Source organism: Bipolaris victoriae (genome assembly GCF_000527765.1).
Source record: "Bipolaris victoriae FI3 unplaced genomic scaffold scaffold_58, whole genome shotgun sequence".
Classification (NCBI taxonomy): domain Eukaryota; kingdom Fungi; phylum Ascomycota; class Dothideomycetes; order Pleosporales; family Pleosporaceae; genus Bipolaris; species Bipolaris victoriae.
The window spans coordinates 31151-49124 of NW_014575334.1; the positions used below are offsets into that span (position 1 = coordinate 31151).

Sequence of the window (17974 nt, forward strand, 5' to 3'; positions counted from 1 at the left end):
GACAATGCGGACGCCCTGCTGCGACAGTGTTTTCGCGGCTTTGTTGCAACATGGAGGACAGTTTGGAGCGGACTGTTATTCTCGGACGCCCTTGTGGATCTGGGTAGTAGTGGGGCCAAGACGTAATGTTTCGTCGGCCGCGTTGCGGTATTGTGTAGCGGTGCAAAGAGTCCTATGAGGGCGTAGTAACGTGGCCAGGCCAGGTAGCAGCGTCGCAAGTCGACGGTGGAGCGTGGAGGGACAGCCAGTCACAAGACAGCAGCGCGCAGTCGGGCGTGATGATGCTGCAGCAGCGGCGACATGGGGCCATGTGGGTGGTGGGAGAGCGATGTGGTTCGGACAGGTCCAAAAATAGAAGCGAACATGCTCAGCTGCCTTAAGTCAACAAAATGTCCCCGAAGCAGCCAGGCCTGACCCGCCAAAAGCACATCAAGGACCGCAAATTATCACCATCCACCCGGACCCTTCCCACGACGCGACCTGACAGCGCGCATCGACGTATTGGCTTGCGCTGCATCGCTCTCGCGTGGCGACAAAGAAGAAGGAATAATAGTAGTAATTGCACAGCGACGGCGCTGGGCGCTTCGCATCCTATCCCTGGCCTGGTTCGCGCTGCGTTTGCAGGCCCCATTGCGACAGCAGCCGCTCCATCCTTCCGCCCTCTTCTTCGCGGTCCATCCAGCCCAGTCAGCAAAGAGGGAACCCGTGGACCAGAGGAACCAAACTATCGCGCGCGCTCTCTGGGGCATATCCATGGCCTATTGCTGACATTAGCGCGGCCGCGACTCATCACTGCGCCCTCATGGCATGCTGATCGGCAGCGGGAGCAGCTGAGAGAGATAGAGCGTTACATCGCGGAGAACCCAAAGAACCATGCACGTCGACTTTGGCGAGGAGGGACAGACGGACCATTCCCTCCTGACAGCCAACGGCCACTCCCACGCTCACGCCCATACACACACCCACTACGACCACCCAGGCCCCGGCAGCGGGCCGTCCTACTCGCCCTTCCGGCATTCAGGCGGCGGCGGTGGCGGCGGCAGCGGTGGAGGCAGTGGCAGCAGTGGTGGTGTCGCAGCGATTGACCCGGGACTGGATCAGAGCACAGGTGCCAGCCGCAATGTGCACACGCCATCAGGCCATCTACTTCAGCCTGACAATACCGGACATCTCGCCCACGGCTTCTATGGCGACATGCGCAGCTCCCAGACTCCCCCGGCCTCTGCGAATGCCTCGCCGCGCTTCTCCGCCATCTCACCCACCAGCCAGCCGCGCCCGGGTACTGCCCACTTCGAGCCCGCCGACCGCGACCCGCCCCCGCGCGATGTATCCGACGACACCATTGACAATGCCTACGCCGCCTTCATCCTCTACTGTAACCCAAACTTCCCTACTACCACCGACACCACCGAGCTGGTCAAGCTGTTCCGCACGCCACCCAAGAGCGACGGCAATGCCTTTAGCACATGGGCCCTCTTTGAGTTGATCCGCAAGTTTGACGCAAAAGAAATAAAGACCTGGACACAGCTGGCTCTGGATCTAGGCGTGAAGCCACCAAACACAGATGAAGGACAGAGTACGCAAAAGGTGCAGCAGTACTCTGTGCGACTGAAGAGATGGATGCGCGCTATGCATATTGATGCATTTTTTGAATACCTACTCGGAAAGCAGCATCCCTACTACTTACAGATACCGCCTCCCCACCAGCCCTTTCCAAGCCAAGGGCGTGATGGCGTGCCTCTCGAGGAAGACTTGGCTATCAGGGCTCTCGACCCCAAGTTCAAGCCCAAGCGCGGGCGCCGAAAGGCCGACGACGGAGAGGACGATATAGACTTTGACGAAGGCACTCCAGCTCGTAAACGACCCCAGTTGGATACGAATGTGGCGTTTGGCAATGTATTGCAGCCGCAGTCCGCATACCCTACTAGCGCGCATCCAAACAACATGCATGGAGGTTTTCTGACACCACAAGATCCATGGACTGCAGTCTCAACCGTCACTCCGTCTTCTGCCAACACTGCAGCCTCAGCTCCTAGTCGTCTAGGTCAGAGCGGTCTGACTCCTTATACGGAATCACCAATGGGTGGACATCATGCACGATGGCGCGTAAATACACAGGACACACCTCATACACCACATCCGCTTTCTGCTGTCACTCCGCAGTCTGCGTATCCGTTTTTCGACGAACCACAATCCGCCGTCACGCCCTCCAGCACCAGGTCACGCTCTCGCCGGCGCCACGGTCCTGCTGTATCATCGGCTTGGTCATCCAACAGCGGAACCGCCACTGGCAAACTTCGCGGTCGGCCTCCTAGTAATCGTTCGATCAGAGACGGGCCCTTTGTGACATTTCCAGCAAACCCAAAGACCAAAGAAGGGCCGCCCATTGATCGGAACCCAGGCAACTTGACGCCAATAGTTGAGCGAGCGCATTCGGACCCACCAGCTCCAGAGGGCTCTGTCCGTTTCCCACCCACACCGGCGTCTGCCGTTTCTCCATCGAAAATCGAGGGACCGTCTGCGGGAGGTGCGCCACAGAAGCAACGGCTGAGTCTGCAGGTTCCTCCCAATGTTGGTAATCCAGTAGTACGCCTGACCACGCCAACTGTGCTTGTTAATGGATTACAAAACGACTCTCCAAGCACTGGATTAGGACCATCCCCGATAAGCGCTGCGTCCACTCAAGTCTCGCCTGCGAATGCCTACGAGCAACAAAGCATGTACGAGAAGCAACATCGACCAACGCATCAGACGTACCATGGGAATCTCACCCCATCCGAGACGCCCGCGCAACCGCGACCACCGCCACCAACATACTCACAACCAGAATCCGAACTCCCCTCAACATCACCACAGTTGCCCTCAGCAGTCCCTCTCGAGACGCTGAACCGCGCGCTTGCAGCAGAACTAATACGCGCCCCGTTAACCGGACGGCGCAAGCGCCTACGAGGCAACGAAGCCAAGCGCCTCGCCTCTGCAATCCTACAGCCCCTCCACGCCAAGCCACCACCTACCTCCCTTGCCCCCACGAAACTCATGAGCGACTACGCCCTCGGCATCGCCATCAGCAGCTGTCTCGGCCTCGCCTCTACCGTCGGTGTCGGCGCCGGCGGTCCTACGGGTGGCGTGCGGCGCGTCGAGTGCGTACGGTTTCGCGTCGGCGGCGATGGCTACGAATCCCCCGTTGACGAAGAGGAAGATGACGACGAGACTGAATCTTCCACCGCGAGACATGGCGCCCGCAGTATCAAAGAAACGTTTGATGTCTTTTTCAACGTCGCGTTTGGGGGTCTCACGGGTGAGTGGGTTGCCAAAGGTCTCGATATGTCGGCTGTTACCGATCCAGAGGATGAGACTGAGACATCCCGTGATGCACATGCTACGGCTGCGGATGCGAATGCGAATGCAGAGAGTTGGAAGAGTAGGTATCTTGATGCTAGGAGTCAGCTTTGGCAGAGTAGGGAGGAGGTGGGCAGGCTCAAGGATAGAATTCTTGAGGCTGTGTTGTGAGGTTATCCTCTTTCCCCCTTTCCTTTTTTTCCAAGTTTTTTTTTTCATCTAAAGGTGAATTTGTATAAGATATGTTTGGCGTATATAGGGTGTGTTAGGTTGGATTGGGTGGTTGGGATTTGTTATATACCCCAGTGTTGTTGCTGTTGTCGCCGCTGCTGTTGGGACCATTTCGGGTTCGTTCTCCTTTCTGGATGAAAGGGGTGTATTTTATTTTAGTCTTGCTGCATGTAGATAGTTTTAGTATACGAAGTTCGTTCATATGTTTGTTCTTTTGACTGTGCGTGCTCTGGTGTTGTGGTAGTGATTGGTTGAGGTGGTACTTTGTTGATTGATAGACAGGATTGATCATGTGGGTTTGAGAGACTTTTTTTACTTTCAACACTGTGTTTCGCTTCAGTTCATTGTTTGCAAGAGATTCAAGTCTATACTTCATCCTTCAAATCATCTTCGAGCAGTGAACAAGTTTGGGAGCTAGATGCGCCAAGGGCCATTTTGCATAGTACCCACTTCCTGTAACCATCAACAAGCCATTTCCCTCTATATCTTTATCCCTCAAATCATCTCTGACTACTTAAGCAAATCTAGGGACCAGAAACCAAAATACCCATCTACACACTACTAGCTTCTTTGGCAGCTTCGACAGGAATCTCGTCCTTTTCCCACGGCTTCTTCCGCTTGGGCTTCGTCGCTTGTGTCCCTTGTCCTTCTAGCACTGTAGGCGGAATCTCCTTGATGCCTGGTACTGGTTTTCCGCTTGTGATCAAGTCAACTATGTGCGCGAAGCTGGTGGGGTAAGGAGCGGGTGGCTCGGCTGCAGTTGGAGGCGAAGGAAGAACGCCGCTTGGTTCGGTGGCTATAGCGGGAGTAGTAGTGCTTGTGGTGGTAGAGGGTAACTCTTGGTCTATGACTGAGGATGCGAGTACGTTGGTTGAACTGGGAGGTGTGGGAGGTGGCCGGTTGCGGGCATTTCGATAGGCTTTATAGGCGTCAAAGTCGATGTTTTTATTGTATTTTCTATACAGTATCAGTAAGCATGGATCAATGTAATAGGCTATGTGGGATTACGATTTGGGACGGCTCTTTCATGGTTATGATTGCCATGCTTGTACATACCTCGCATAATAAAAACACCTCGCCCGTAATGCTAGCTCAGTCGTTTGTTCTGGCGTACTGTTGCTGCCTATGATCGCTTGCAAACCAGCCTGAAACTCCACATCATCGTCCCAGTTATACCGCTCTAGCGCTTCATAGACGTCGTCTAGTCCATCTGTAGTGACGCTCATGGCTCAATCTCACCCGTTACTCGGTATAAAAATAGTCAAAAACAAAAGACTCGGCGACCTCGAGGGTCATGTGATTCGCTGGGTCATGGATCAATGCGCATGAACCTGTAAGCCCAGACAATGTACGTCGTGAACGTGGTACATGAGGCAGTGTGGGGTAAAGGTTGGCCGGCAGGAGGCTCAAGCTCCCAGGCTACGCCTCGCTAAACATGCGCCAAGTTTCTCTCAGCTTCGTCCCACGACCAACCTCTCTCCGACCTTCCCTCACTTCCACCCCCCCTCCATCAACTTTACGACTTTCCCAAATTCTACCAGCCCTTTCTTTTCTCCTTGAGCTTCCATTTCTTTCATACCCGTTTTGATACCCACCTTACGTAGCCATGTCCGAGTTCATTGGGTAAGTCGCGGCCGCGTTGAATACCGTTCAAGCTCCAACTGACCTGCGACGCGCAGATCTCGCATTTCCCTCATCTCGAAAAGCGACATTCGGTCAGTACCCAGTTGATGCTGGGTTATTGCAGCCATTGACTCGCCATAGCTATGTCGGCACGCTCGTCGAGATCAACTCAGAAGCTTCCACAGTCTCACTAGACAATGTGCGATCCTTTGGTACAGAAGGCCGCAAGGGTGGCAAGGACGAGTATCCTCCATCAGACGTCGTGTATGAGCAGATTGTCTTCCGCGGTAGCGATGTCAAAGACTTGCGCATTGAGGAGCCGGTAAAGGAAAAGGCGCAGCCTGCCATGCCACAGGACCCCGCCATCATCGGAGTAAGTCTACATCACTTCTTTTCTTCTTCTTGTCCGGTGATGTAAAATTTTCGGATGTAAATCATTTAACCACCGAGAGCGCAAAACCGTGTGGATATTTTCCGTTGCCTTCCTTCTGAGACCCTTACATACAAGCTATTTCTTGTTCAATCACTTTTGAAGCTAAAGCTGACGCGACGCATGCGCCACAGGTACAACAAGCTCAGGCACGGCAAGAAAGCAGCCCGCAAGACGTGTCCGGTCGCCAACAGCCACCGCAGAACTTCCCTCAGCCTGGTCAGTTCCCTCCTGGTGGCTACCCACCTTTTGGTGGTCCTGGAGGTCCATATGGCAATCGGTTTGGCCCTCAGGGTGGGTTCCCTGGCGGCCCAGGTCCTTTCCCTCCTGGCGGACCTCCAGGCGCTTTTGGCATGCCTCCGTTTGGTGCCCCTCCTGGATGGTTCCCCCCTGGCCAGGGCTTCCCCCCGCCCCCGGGTCCGTTCTCACCAAACATGCCCATCGGCCCTCCAGGCCTAAACCAAAATCAACCTCCGCAAGGCCCGCGAGGTCCAGGACCCCAAGCTGGCAAAGATGATAAATCTGGCCAAGCGCAACAGCCCAAGGTTGCTGAGGCAGACGGTGCGTCGGCCAAACCAAAGAATGGTGCAAAGGGTTCTGGCGCTACTCCCACACCCGCTGGTGCGAAACAGGCTCCGCCGCCGCCAGTCGATTCTAAGCCTGATGTATCGGCTGCTTTGGCACCACCCCATCCTCAGAACACTCAGCAGCCTGCCTCAGGGAAGGGTGCATCCAGTGGACCAAAGGGAGGGCGGATTATTCCTGCTGTTCCCATTCCAAGCCCAAGGGCTAGCAAGACGGCACCTCACGGGCACCAACAAGCCGCTGCCGCTGTAGCCACTGTTCAAGTCCCTAGCGCTGCCCAACAACAGAATGCTACGCAGTTGGCGACCGCCGCTGTGGCCGAGGCTATGGCAAAGCTCAACATCCAGAACAAGGGTCAAGGTCAGAGCCAGCCTCAAGGCCAAGCACCTGCTTCGGATCCTATGAACAACTTGGCGCAGAAGGTTGAGGGCATGCGTGATCAGAGTCGCCAGCATGCGCCACGTCAACGAGGTACTGGCGAGTTCCGTGGCAGGGGTGGAAGGGGAGGCCGAGGTGGTCTTCACTCACAACATCCCAAGATGGAGGTCCCTACGACTGACTTTGATTTTGAATCCGCAAACGCCAAATTCAACAAGCAAGATTTGATCAAAGAGGCTATTGCTTCTGGATCGCCTCTTGGTGAAGGCGCGGCTTCCACAGCGGATGCATCTGCCAACAAGGAAGAGGTCGTTATTCCGAGCGGGTCAATGTATGACAAGAGCTCTTTCTTTGACAACATCTCAAGCGAACTCAAGGACAGAGAAGAAGCAGCCACCCGTGGTCAAGAGTTCCGCAGCCAAGAACGTCAGAAGAACATGGAAACCTTTGGCCAAGGCAGTGTCGATGGTTACCGAGGCCGGGGACGTGGACGCGGGCGCGGGCGTGGTGGTCGTGGCTCCGGCTATCGCGGACGTGGTGCTCCCCGTGGCCGTGGCGGTGCTGATCTTGGTGTTCAGCCTGCTGCTTAGCCGGCGAGCCCCATACTTTCTACTCCACAGTGCAGTCAGGGTTGCTTTGTGTAATTCAGCAAGTGCACTGTGCATTCAGTCTTGTTTAGTTGAGCGATCTGAGCGTGGCGAGTATCTTCTCTTTTTTGCTCTCAGCCCTATGGGCTCTGCTTCTGGTCGACTGGAGCGGCGTACTTTTCTCCGCATGTATTTATATATCTAGGGTTGCGATATGGAACCGGGACCAAAAGCCGGGCGGCTTGGATGGTGTGGCAAGCGTGAGGGTATATGTGATACGATTGCGAATAATGATCATGAGTATCTGTCCAATGCATGTGCTTCCTGATTACTCTGTGTTCTTGGTTACTCATTCTTTGGGGCTACTCATTTGTGGTGTTTGTTTCCCATATTTCTTTGTTGTCTCAATGAGAGAAATCAAAGTTCTTTCCACTGCACTACGGTGTTGCCAATTAGAAGATACCACCAGGTAGCCTTGTCGCCTAAATCAACTCCTGCTGCAGCCCAAGGAAGCACCTGCCCCACGATTGGTATTCACCAGCCAACCAGGTTAGTCTCTGCACTGCCCCCAACTTCAGCTGGCTCACTTGCCAGCATCCTTAAGGGCGACCGGAGACCCTTTATCTATCATCACTCACACCGGTCGTCGACATCAACATTTGACCTCTCCTCTCTTGCATCACACAGCGTTTCCTTTAAGATGCGTCTTTTGAAGACCAATGATGACGGTAGTTTCAGCCTTGTCGGACCTCAACGTAGCGATATTTCACCCTACGCCATTCTTTCACACACTTGGGGTGCAGATCATGACGAAGTCACATATCAGGACTTATCCAATGGTACAGGGAGAAAGAAAGATGGCTATAAAAAACTTACATTTTGCATGGAACAGGCTGCAAAAGATGACCTTTACCATTCCTGGATCAATACCTGCTGCATCAACAAGTCCAGCGAACCAGAGCTTTCGGAAGCAATCAGATCCATGTTCAAGTGGTGCCGTAACGCATCAAAATGCTATACTTACCTCTCCGATGTGTCTAGTATAGATTGTGACCTAGACAGCGTGGCGTTCTCGGAAAGTAGGTGGTTCTCCCAAGGATGGACGTTGCAAGAGCTTCTTGCTCCATCATGCGTCTAGTTCTTCTCCAAAGAGGGAGTCTTGCTGGGCGACAAGCATTCACTCGCAAAGGAAATCTCTGAGATGACAAAAATACCAGTCGAGGCTCTTCAAGGACATGATCTCTCTAAATCCAGCGTCGAGGAACGTATGCGATGGGCTAAAGAAAGAAAGACAACACGTGAGGAAGATCAAGTTTACTCACTGTTGGGCATTTTCAATATCCACATTCCTATCATGTACGGCGAAGGCGAAGGCCATGCACGGAAGCGAATGAGGGAAGTAGTAGAGGCCAGCACCAGGGCCAGAGACGCGAAAGTGAGGAAAACAAAAAGCTTGTTACCGGCACCGGATCCTTCAGTAAATTACCAGAAGGCGCTGAAGCAGTGACAGCATAACACTGGTCGGTGGCTGCTCGATGGAGAGCGTTATGAGACCTGGAAAATGGAAACTGCTTCGAACATATGGCTATACGGTATTCCAGGTTGCGGTAAAACTATCCTGAGTTCCACTATTCTGAAAGACGTTTTTCTACATTGCGACAGGCATTCCGGATATGTTGTTGCCTACTTCTACTTCGATTTCAACGACATACAAAAACAAGACACCGAGCGGATGTTACGATCATTAGTCGTACAACTCTGACAAAAGTCTGTCGACATACCTTTGAGTCTCAACGCACTTTGTTCCTCGCACGACAACGGGAAACGACCACCAGCTTGCGATAGTCTGTTGGAGGTAGCACGCGATTTGATAATACAGTTTTCACAAGTCCACATTGTTCTGGATGCATTGGATGAGTGCAACCAGTGGTCTGAGTTGTTGGAAATGCTTGAAACCATTGCTAGCTGGAAGATTCCGAATCTGCATCTCATCATGACAAGTCGGGAGGAGCCAGATATCAAGAGCTCACTAACAAGATTTGTGGATTCACACAACAGTATCTGCCTTCAAAGCAACGTAGTTGACAGAGAGATACAACTATACATCCGCCAAAGGCTTTCTGACGACAAGGGCTTGGCTAGGTGGAAAGAAGATTCTGTTCTACAGCAAGAGATTGATTTTGCCCTTGTGAAAGGCTCCAGGGGAATGCATGATCGATTTAAAGCCTATTTGCTTCTCGGACTGACTGTTGTGTAGGTTTCGGTGGGCTGCATGCCAGCTAGACACGCTCGGAAAGTGTCTCAATCGAAAACGTTTGCGGGAAACACTCCAAAAGCTACCATCCACCCTGGACAAGATTTACGAACGGATCCTGACGAGCATCAGCGAGGAATACGCTGATTACGCTATCCGCATTCTTCAGTGGCTAGCTTTCTCAGAACGCCCCCTATCAGTAGAAGAACTCGCAGAAGTGATTGCAATTGATGTGTCACGCGATCCAGAATTTGATAGAGACGAAGTACTGGAGGACCCCCTGGACGCACTAAGAATTTGCTCTAGTTTGGTTTCCATTACCCATGAATCGTATTTTCTCAATAGCTCGTTCGCGTTATTCGAGAAGCCATCAGAAGAGATTGTTGTGCTTGCCCACTATTCTGTCAAAGAGTACCTCATCTCAGACAGGATAAAGCGAGGTCAGGCAACGCGTTATAGCTTACAGGCTGCATTGTGCCATGGTGCTATAGCCGCGGCGTGTCTTGGTTACCTCAACCAGTTCCAGGAGCCTGAACTCATAACAGATCGAGCATTGCAGGAGTTCAAGTTAGCAAGATACTCCGCGAAGTTCTGGAGTAGACATGTTCGAAAGGCAGATGATCAAGAGGCAGAAGTCAACAACCTTGCTTGCCGACTGTTATCTACAGAAAACCCTGCCTACTTCATTTGGATGCGAATAACCCATCCGGATAGGGAATTCAGGTGGAACCACTACCCAGGATCGACAACGAACATCCTTCCACTATATTGTGCATCGATGCTTGGTCTCGAAAAGGTCGTGAGCCTCTTCCTTTCCGGGAATGCAGACCCTAACGCACGGGGAGGAGAATGTGATAACGCACTGCAAGCAGCTTCGACCAAGGGCCATGATCGTATTGTCAAAATGCTACTCAGTGCTGGTGCCAAAGCCAACGTAGAGAGTGGTAAATACGGTTATGCACTTCTTGCTGCGCTGAAATGTGGGCACGAGCGCACTACTAAGGTATTGATCGAAGCAGGCGCAACTTACTCGCACAGCAAGGGCCAGAGCATTGGACACCTGTGCATCCGAAACCTGGGCGCTAATGTTGAAATGCTACGGTTCCTCCACAAGAGCGGTATCGATTTGAGAAAGAAGGATAAGGGGGGCAGGACGTTACTGCATGCTGCAGCTATAGAAGGTTGTCTGAATGATGAGTTGCAAGAATACCTCACCAACATCGTTGGCCTTGAAATGGTTGATCAAGACAAAAGTGGTCGAGATGCTTTATATTATGTCACCAAGCGCCATGAAGAGGAAGAATTCATGGCAATACTCGGAGGTGATGTCCACGGAGATGCCGGCATAGCAGCTTTGGGACGCATGGTTGAAATCATGGAACTCACTCTGAAGCAGCTAGTGGCATAGTTTCTTTGTTACACTTGAGACAAGACCCCTGATAAAGATGCCATCGAGGTCGTAGGAGTCTAAGCCCCCCTCAGTTGAACTTGTAGCACATGATACCCAAGTAATCTGATTCTCTTCCAACTACTGCACACTCTATTCTCTTAACTAAAACTCCGTTACATGGAAACACTTGTAATCCCATAAACCCAATCTAGACACACGAAGAACTCACCCCACCTTTGCATGTATACTCACCAGGCAAGACACACAAGACTTCTACGCATATTTTCTTAGACGTACCAAATACCTTTCTTCTACCCTGGCATAAATCCGATGCCACTCCAATTTGTCTTTTCTTCTACATGAGGATGCCACTATTTCTCCCCTCCCAACATCATCTCGTACTCTTCTCGCTACGTAACTCGTATCACTACCCGTACACCCCAAAGGTACAACATATTTCAAATCACCAAACACAATTTTCTCCATGTCTCACCAAGGAATTGGGCTGTTTGTAATAAAGAAAATACATGCATTCATATTACCAATTATACCAAGCAAACAACCTTAATCCTCGAGTTGAATGATATCGATACTGTTGAAGTGATGAACTAGGTGTGCTAAGCATGGGTGGCATATTGGATTTGTGTTTGAATGGGTATTAGAGATTTCGGGTTCAGGGGGGGTTTGTTTTTGAATAGCGAGGATTTAGGAGAGCAGCGTGGTAGAATAGTGAAGGTGAATGGAAGGGATGTTACTAAGCTGAGTGGACATGTAACTGTACCAATGATGAGATGAGAAAGAGATAAAGTCTACTTCCGAGAATCAATTTTGCAACAAGCACTGGATGCTTTTCTTGGAAAGAAGAGCACAATCACCAGATGGAAGAACATGGATGGGATTATATAATTTATTCTTTGGTGTGTTTATTCTAGGGGTATATGGGGATTGTACTGGATGCGCTTGACAAAGCGATTCAGCAATAAAGTTATTGTGAACACCATGTGTGCACTTGGTTGATGTCTGGGGAGAGAGTATCGTTGTGGGCAGATGCCGGCATAAGCGGTTGTGGGGGTCACATCACTTATTCACGTTTCTGCAAATCTACTTCTCAGAGCTTTACGCCTTACGGAGGGCAAGCTTCTTGCGTGCCTGGATAGTGTAGGCATAGAGAGCATCCTTGAAAGCGAAGAGGAAGGCAGCGGTGATGACGCTCTGGGTAACCTTGGGTCCAATGCCTATTTTCATATTAGCTTTCATCATTTTCTCCAAAGAAAAACAGATACATACCTCCATAGAGACCAGTGTATCCCTCCTCACGGATGATCCTCCTGAAAGTAGTCATCATGTTCTCCCTTGGACCATCCCTGCCTGCAACGTGCATCCTGCTCTTAACCGTAATGTAGGGGTAGGTAATGCTTGTAGCCAGCAACTTGCCGAGAGCACCGAGGTAAAAGGCATCCTTGGGGGTCACGCGCCTCTTCTTCTCCAACAGTTGCTTCAACTGCTCGAACACGGTGTACTGCAGGATAGGGTTGATAACAAGGACCAGGGCGGGCATGACGCCGGCAAAAAGGCGAGCAGGGCCCTCATCACGGATGAGAGCAAACAGGGTGGCGAGAGTGGAAGGGGCCTTCTCGACCGGCGCACCAGGCAGCGATCCTTCCTGGGCCTCAGACTTGCGCGTTGTCATGCGCGTGTTGATGACCCAGATGGGATTGGTCATGAGGACCGTGGCGCTACCGGCAATGGCGCCAGCGATCATCGACTCAATGGTGGTGAGCTTGGACGAGGCGCGACCGGCCTTGAGGGCGGCCTTTTCGAAAAACGAGCGAGTCCATTCATACCCTAGTTGGGGTCAATAGGGGGTTTGGGTGGGATGGGAAAAGGAGCCGAGGTACAGTAGTAGTAGACAAAGTTTGTGACTGTAATGCCGAAGAGGGCAGAGTCCATGCCGGCGTAGAGTCCGGCGACGCCCTCGCGCTTGATGATGCGGCGGGCGGCATTGAGCGTCGACGACTGGGCGCGCTTCGACTCAACCTGGGCGCGAGTGGAGAGGGTGATGAGGGGATAGCTGCGAGCATATCTTGTTAGTGGTGCGCATAGCATTGAGACGGTCGAGGGCAGACATACGTCAGGGCCATGGAGAGCAGACCCCCGCCAGCGCCAGCGAGGGCGTGGGCAACATTATCGCTCTGCTGGGCCGCCGTGCTTTGAGGCACTGCCGCCGTCGACTCGGCCAGCTTCTCCTGCGCCTTTTCCTGTGCCTGGGACATGGCCAGGTGGTGTTGAAGATGGATATGCGAGATGCGCGATGGACGGGCAAATACGGAAGGCGCAAGCGGGGTGCGTCGAGACGAGTGGAAGGCGCAGCCGGGGAGATGGTCGTGGTCGTGATCAAGTAAGTAGGGAGCGATGCAGCAGTCAGCAGAGAGGCGATGATGTGAAGAAAGGGCGTGCAAAGAAAAGCGGCTTAATTATCAGATGGAGGCTCCGGGCCATGGTCTGCGTCTCCGCATTTGGCCTGCGGCTCCAGCTGCTGGCTTGTGAACGTCACCAGCCCAGTTCCCGGGGTAAGTAGTACAACCGAGGCAACACGACCCCCCCGGCCTAACTCGCTTTCAGCAATCCTCTGCCAACCACCAACCACATGCCATGTCTACCCTTCAAACACCCACCCAAAAATCAAGTCTCCGAGCTGCATGGCTGCGTGTGTGATCAGCGCCGCTACCCAAAGCTACCACACCCAACCCCTGCTCATCTCCTGCATATCCTCTTCTCCCACGTCCTCAAGGGCACGTATAAAAGCGCCGACAGCACCACGGCCACCTCGAGTCCGATGTCGCCCGTAGTTTCTGCAATAGGCCCTGTCCACCAGATCTGGCCCATGCAAGGTACAATGAGCCCAAACGACAACAGAAACGCCCCCAGCGCTGCATATCCCGCTGGGAGTTTCTGTGCGTCGTCCCATGCGTCCGTATCCTCGGTATAGGCTGCAAAGCTGCCACCTCGGAATAGCACATGTTCAACCAGCACAATGCCAATGAACGCAGCGCTCCAGTATCCAATGACACCAATGAAGTTCTCAAGGTTGAGGAAGAAGCTCTTTGACGCCTCGACAGCGACGCCAATGACGATGCCCGTGATGACGATGCTGAAGACGATGCGTGGGACGCGGAAGAGCCAGGGCACGAGCATCTGCAGGTTGAGTGTGACGCTGTACATGGTCGCAGACAGGTTGCCCAGCATGCTGAATGCCAGCACAACAGTGACAAACCGTCCAAAGCCTCCTGCTGGGTGCAACATGGCTGCAAGGACACCGCTCGCTGCATTAACCTCGTAGCCCGCTTGCCACGATGGCACATTGGGTGTCGCGCCGCCCATTGCTGCACCCAGTGTCATCAACAGGACTGTGGGGAGTGCGAGGCCAATATATGTGTACAATGCGATGCGGGACCGAGGTGCCTTTGGGTGCATGTATGTGGAGAAGTCGCTGGCCAGTGCGGCCCACGGCAACATGAAGCTGGCCACTAGACCGCCAAAGGACAGTACCTGCGATGCAGTCGCCGCAGGGGCAGCAACCTGGTTACTGAGTTGCTGGCCTCCGCACCCTGCAGCAATGACAAGTGCCAGCAGTGCGGGTATCCACGCCCATCGCTCGTAGTGGTGCAGCACGCCAAACCCACAAAAGGATATGACGAGTGACAGTAGGGCAATCACAACGATGCCGACAGTCGCATTGATGGTCGTTCCATCTTGCACCGCAGACAAGGCCATGCCGCCAATGACACTGTCAACCACACAGAAGCCAGTCAGCGTTGCGAGGTTGAGCAGTATCAGAAGAGACACAAAGTACTTTCCAAACGAAAATCGCGCTTGGACAAGTTGTCGCATGCCAGTCACGGGGCCCCACGTGCACATGTACGCTACAGGCACTGTGGAGACGAGCGTGAAGAAGAGGATAACCAGCGCTGCATCTCGTAAACTGAGGCCAAACGACATGGTCCCCACCATGCCAAACGTGACCCTGTGTCATGATCAGTCGCTAGATCTCGTTGTCATGACCGTGCAATCACTTACGGAAGGGGGTTGCAGCTCATGCAAAACCACAGTGTGAAGATCTTGGAGTAGGCCGTCTCGTCCCTGTCCTCGTAGGCAACTGGGGTGCATCCTCTGATTTCAACATCTCCCTTTTTCTCCAGAAAGTTCAACACACCCCTCCATCCTCCCAATTTCTCTTGCTTGCCGTGTGTGACTTCGTTGTCCACTCCTCCAATCTTGACGAGTGATGGCCGCTTGATGTCGTCTTCAGATGGGACCCTACCCCCGCCATGGTTACTTCTTCCCACCTCCGGTATATCTGCCATGTCTTTCTTTTTTTCTTTTTCAACGTCGCCTAACCCACACCTTGGCCGCTTCTACCCGACAAGGAGGATAACGGTAGCCGTGATTTTGTCAGATATTCGTAATACCGAGACTGCGGTGAAACCACTGGTTTGGGGGAGGATGCAACCAACGGAACTGGACCCCCACTCCAAGGCGTCCAAACGATAGAAAAATCAGAAAAAGTAGCCCCAGCTGTGTGGAAAGCGCGGAGTCTGAATTCCCCATAAGCCTATGGCATAGTTATGTCTGAGTCAGCCGCTCCACCATACTCGTAGTCAACATGACTCCTTTCCCCCCCAAGTTTCTTATCGGCGTGGCGGTACCGCAGCAAAAAATCTTCTTTTCCCCGGTATTCGCTCTCGACACCAAAAAGGTTACACCGCACTAGGGCCTCGCCTACCCGCCGCCGGGTTCACACGAACAAGGGCAAACCGGAAACGAGCCGACGACGCCTGGACCAGAAACCACAAATCTAGGCCGGTACAACCGTCTAGCTATCCGCGGTCCTTAGCTGCATGCAGCATAGTCCTCGTCCTGCTAATCTGGGAAAGATGACGAAAGTGGGCGTATACGGTCGGAGGCACGGTTACTAGCGTGGCGAATTGCAGTCTTGCAGTGTGAAGCACACAGTCAAATGGCCTGATGGGCCTTTTGTTGTGTGTGTCGTAGACACCCGCTTTGCCGATATCTCGCCGGTCGTCCTGCACCCCCCATTTATCGCTTCACTGGTCGGACTACGGAGGACTGTCTCGCCCAACCACACTGCAACGCGGTCCTTGATACGCCGAAGCTGGGGCGTCTGTAGTAGCGGGGCCCTTTGTGTTCGGGGAAAAGAGATGATGCACATGTTTTAGGCGTTTTTTGATCATGGGGAGCCATCTGGTTAAGAGGGCGCTCGTGGGCGTCGATCGAGGCCTGAGGCTCTTGTTTGCGATTCCCTTTTTTTATTTCCCCAGCTACCCGTACTGCCTCCATCCTACTTTTGGTAGGCTTTGCTCTTCTTTTCTTGTTTTAGTCGCTGAAGCTTGTTTTGACGTCAAGTCATGGCTAAAGTGGGTGAGCAAGACAAGCAGGACCCTGCTCCAGTCGATGAGGCTGCACTAGGGCCTGTCGAGGGCGAAGTCGAAGTCCCGTATAGTATCTATACTAGCAAAGAGAAATGGATCATTGTTGGTATGGTTGCCCTGGCAGGGTTCTATAGGTATGTCTTTATGTCGAGGTATCGTGAGTACTATTGGTTAACCCTCACCCAATAGTCCTCTTCCTGCAAACATCTACTTCCCAGCTATCCCAGCCCTAGCTCGCGCCTTTGGCAAAACAGTCGACGACCTCAACCAAACCGTCACCGTGTACCTGGTCTTCCAAGGCATCAGCCCCATGCTCTGGGGCCCCATCAGCGACCGCTTCGGCCGCCGCCTCGTCTACCTCGTCTGCCTCGGTATCCTCGTCGCCTCAAGCATTGGCCTGGCCCTCTGTCCCACCGACCAATTCTGGCTTCTCCTCTTCCTCCGCTGCTTCCAATCCGGCGGCAGTGCCAGCACCATTGCCCTGGGAGCCGGCGTCATCGGCGACATCTCCACGAGCAGAGAGCGCGGCGGCTACTTTGGCATGTTCAACCTAGGCCCCATGCTCGCTCCTTGCATCGCCCCTGCCATCGGCGGCGCCCTATCCCAAAGCCTAGGCTGGCGCTCCATCTTCTGGTCCATCGTCATAATGGTCGCCCTCTGCCTCCTCTTCATCGCCCTCTTCCTCCCCGAAACCCTCCGCTCAATCGCCGGCAACGGCTCCATCCCCGTCCCCCGCATCCAACGCGCCATCATCCCCATTGTCGGCCAAAAAGCCACAAAAGAAGCTTTCGACCCAGATACCCGTGCCAAATCAAAACACTCCGTCAACCCTTTTGTCCTCTTTACCTACCCAGACGTCATCGTCCTCCTCACCTTCACGGGTCTAGTCTACGCCGTAAACTACACCATCACCGCCACAATCTCCTCTTCTTTCGCGAAAATCTATCCCCACCTCTCCGAAACAGTCCTCGGACTATGCTACCTCCCCGTCGGCGCAGGCATGATCATCGGGTCTACTTTAACCGGCAAAATGCTAGACTGGGAGTACGCACGTATCAAAGCGCGGTGCGGCGATAGCTTCACAATTGAACATGCCAGACTACGCATCATGCCGTTTTACCTCTCCCTCTTCATCGTCTGCGTCGTAGCATGGGGCTGGACCATTCAAGCTACCGCGCACATCGCTGTGCCGCTGCTCCTCGGCGTGTTGCTCGGCTGGACATCGATTGGCATCCTCAACACGACTATGACGCTTAATATTGATATCTTGCAATCGCGGAGCTCGGGCGCCACTGCGTGTACGAATCTCGTGCGCTGCTCGCTTGCCGCTATACTCGTCTCCGTTATTGATCGCATGACGAGTCGCTGGGGCGACGGCTGGACGTATACGTTTTGGGGCGGCGTGTGTTGTACGCTTTTGCCGCTGATGCTGCTTGAGATTAAGATGGGGCCCAAGTGGCGGAAAGCAAGGGAGGCCAAGGAGAACGAGAAGGCATAATGTTTTTTTTGTTTGGATCTATTTTTTCTTCTTTGGCTTACGAAACGATTGGATGGCGAGTGTGGAGTACTAAAAAGTATTATACCCTTTTGTTGTTTGTTACCTCAGCGTAGCATAGCGAGAGCTTTTTTTTTCCATAATGAATTGATATTCTAAAAATCTTAGTCTAATGCAATATAATAATGCAGGATTGAAAACAATGCGTTAAA

General features: G+C 52.9%; 7 protein-coding genes across 7 annotated transcripts; 4 read left to right on the top strand and 3 right to left on the bottom strand.

The window, feature by feature from the left end:
• Nucleotides 1–873: 873 nt before the first annotated feature.
• On the top strand, nucleotides 874–3510 carry COCVIDRAFT_102985 (hypothetical protein; the record flags this gene model as incomplete). The annotated part of the gene is made up of 1 exon (XM_014699711.1): nucleotides 874–3510. One exon carries the CDS (start codon nucleotides 874–876, stop codon nucleotides 3508–3510), a length of 2637 nt encoding a protein of 878 aa, XP_014555197.1.
• A 611-nt stretch (nucleotides 3511–4121) lies between these two features.
• On the bottom strand, nucleotides 4122–4796 carry COCVIDRAFT_38982 (hypothetical protein; the record flags this gene model as incomplete). The annotated part of the gene is made up of 2 exons (XM_014699712.1): nucleotides 4122–4527; nucleotides 4627–4796. The coding sequence occupies 2 exons, from the start codon at nucleotides 4794–4796 to the stop codon at nucleotides 4122–4124; spliced, it is 576 nt and encodes a 191-aa protein (XP_014555198.1).
• Nucleotides 4797–5176: 380 nt separating this feature from the next.
• On the top strand, nucleotides 5177–7176 carry COCVIDRAFT_27816 (hypothetical protein; the record flags this gene model as incomplete). The annotated part of the gene is made up of 4 exons (XM_014699713.1): nucleotides 5177–5193; nucleotides 5250–5285; nucleotides 5335–5566; nucleotides 5758–7176. 4 exons carry the CDS (start codon nucleotides 5177–5179, stop codon nucleotides 7174–7176), a joined length of 1704 nt encoding a protein of 567 aa, XP_014555199.1.
• A 697-nt stretch (nucleotides 7177–7873) lies between these two features.
• COCVIDRAFT_38984 (hypothetical protein) lies at nucleotides 7874–10835 on the top strand (the record flags this gene model as incomplete). The annotated part of the gene is made up of 6 exons (XM_014699714.1): nucleotides 7874–8213; nucleotides 8325–8650; nucleotides 8684–8907; nucleotides 8962–9381; nucleotides 9431–10489; nucleotides 10544–10835. 6 exons carry the CDS (start codon nucleotides 7874–7876, stop codon nucleotides 10833–10835), a joined length of 2661 nt encoding a protein of 886 aa, XP_014555200.1.
• Nucleotides 10836–11933: 1098 nt separating this feature from the next.
• Nucleotides 11934–13090, bottom strand: COCVIDRAFT_103043 (hypothetical protein; the record flags this gene model as incomplete). The annotated part of the gene is made up of 4 exons (XM_014699715.1): nucleotides 11934–12052; nucleotides 12105–12662; nucleotides 12716–12888; nucleotides 12948–13090. The coding sequence occupies 4 exons, from the start codon at nucleotides 13088–13090 to the stop codon at nucleotides 11934–11936; spliced, it is 993 nt and encodes a 330-aa protein (XP_014555201.1).
• A 481-nt stretch (nucleotides 13091–13571) lies between these two features.
• Nucleotides 13572–15181, bottom strand: COCVIDRAFT_38986 (hypothetical protein; the record flags this gene model as incomplete). Its single annotated transcript, XM_014699716.1, has 2 exons — nucleotides 13572–14841; nucleotides 14895–15181. The coding sequence occupies 2 exons, from the start codon at nucleotides 15179–15181 to the stop codon at nucleotides 13572–13574; spliced, it is 1557 nt and encodes a 518-aa protein (XP_014555202.1).
• A 1062-nt stretch (nucleotides 15182–16243) lies between these two features.
• On the top strand, nucleotides 16244–17765 carry COCVIDRAFT_27820 (hypothetical protein; the record flags this gene model as incomplete). Its single annotated transcript, XM_014699717.1, has 2 exons — nucleotides 16244–16401; nucleotides 16457–17765. 2 exons carry the CDS (start codon nucleotides 16244–16246, stop codon nucleotides 17763–17765), a joined length of 1467 nt encoding a protein of 488 aa, XP_014555203.1.
• Nucleotides 17766–17974: the final 209 nt, after the last annotated feature.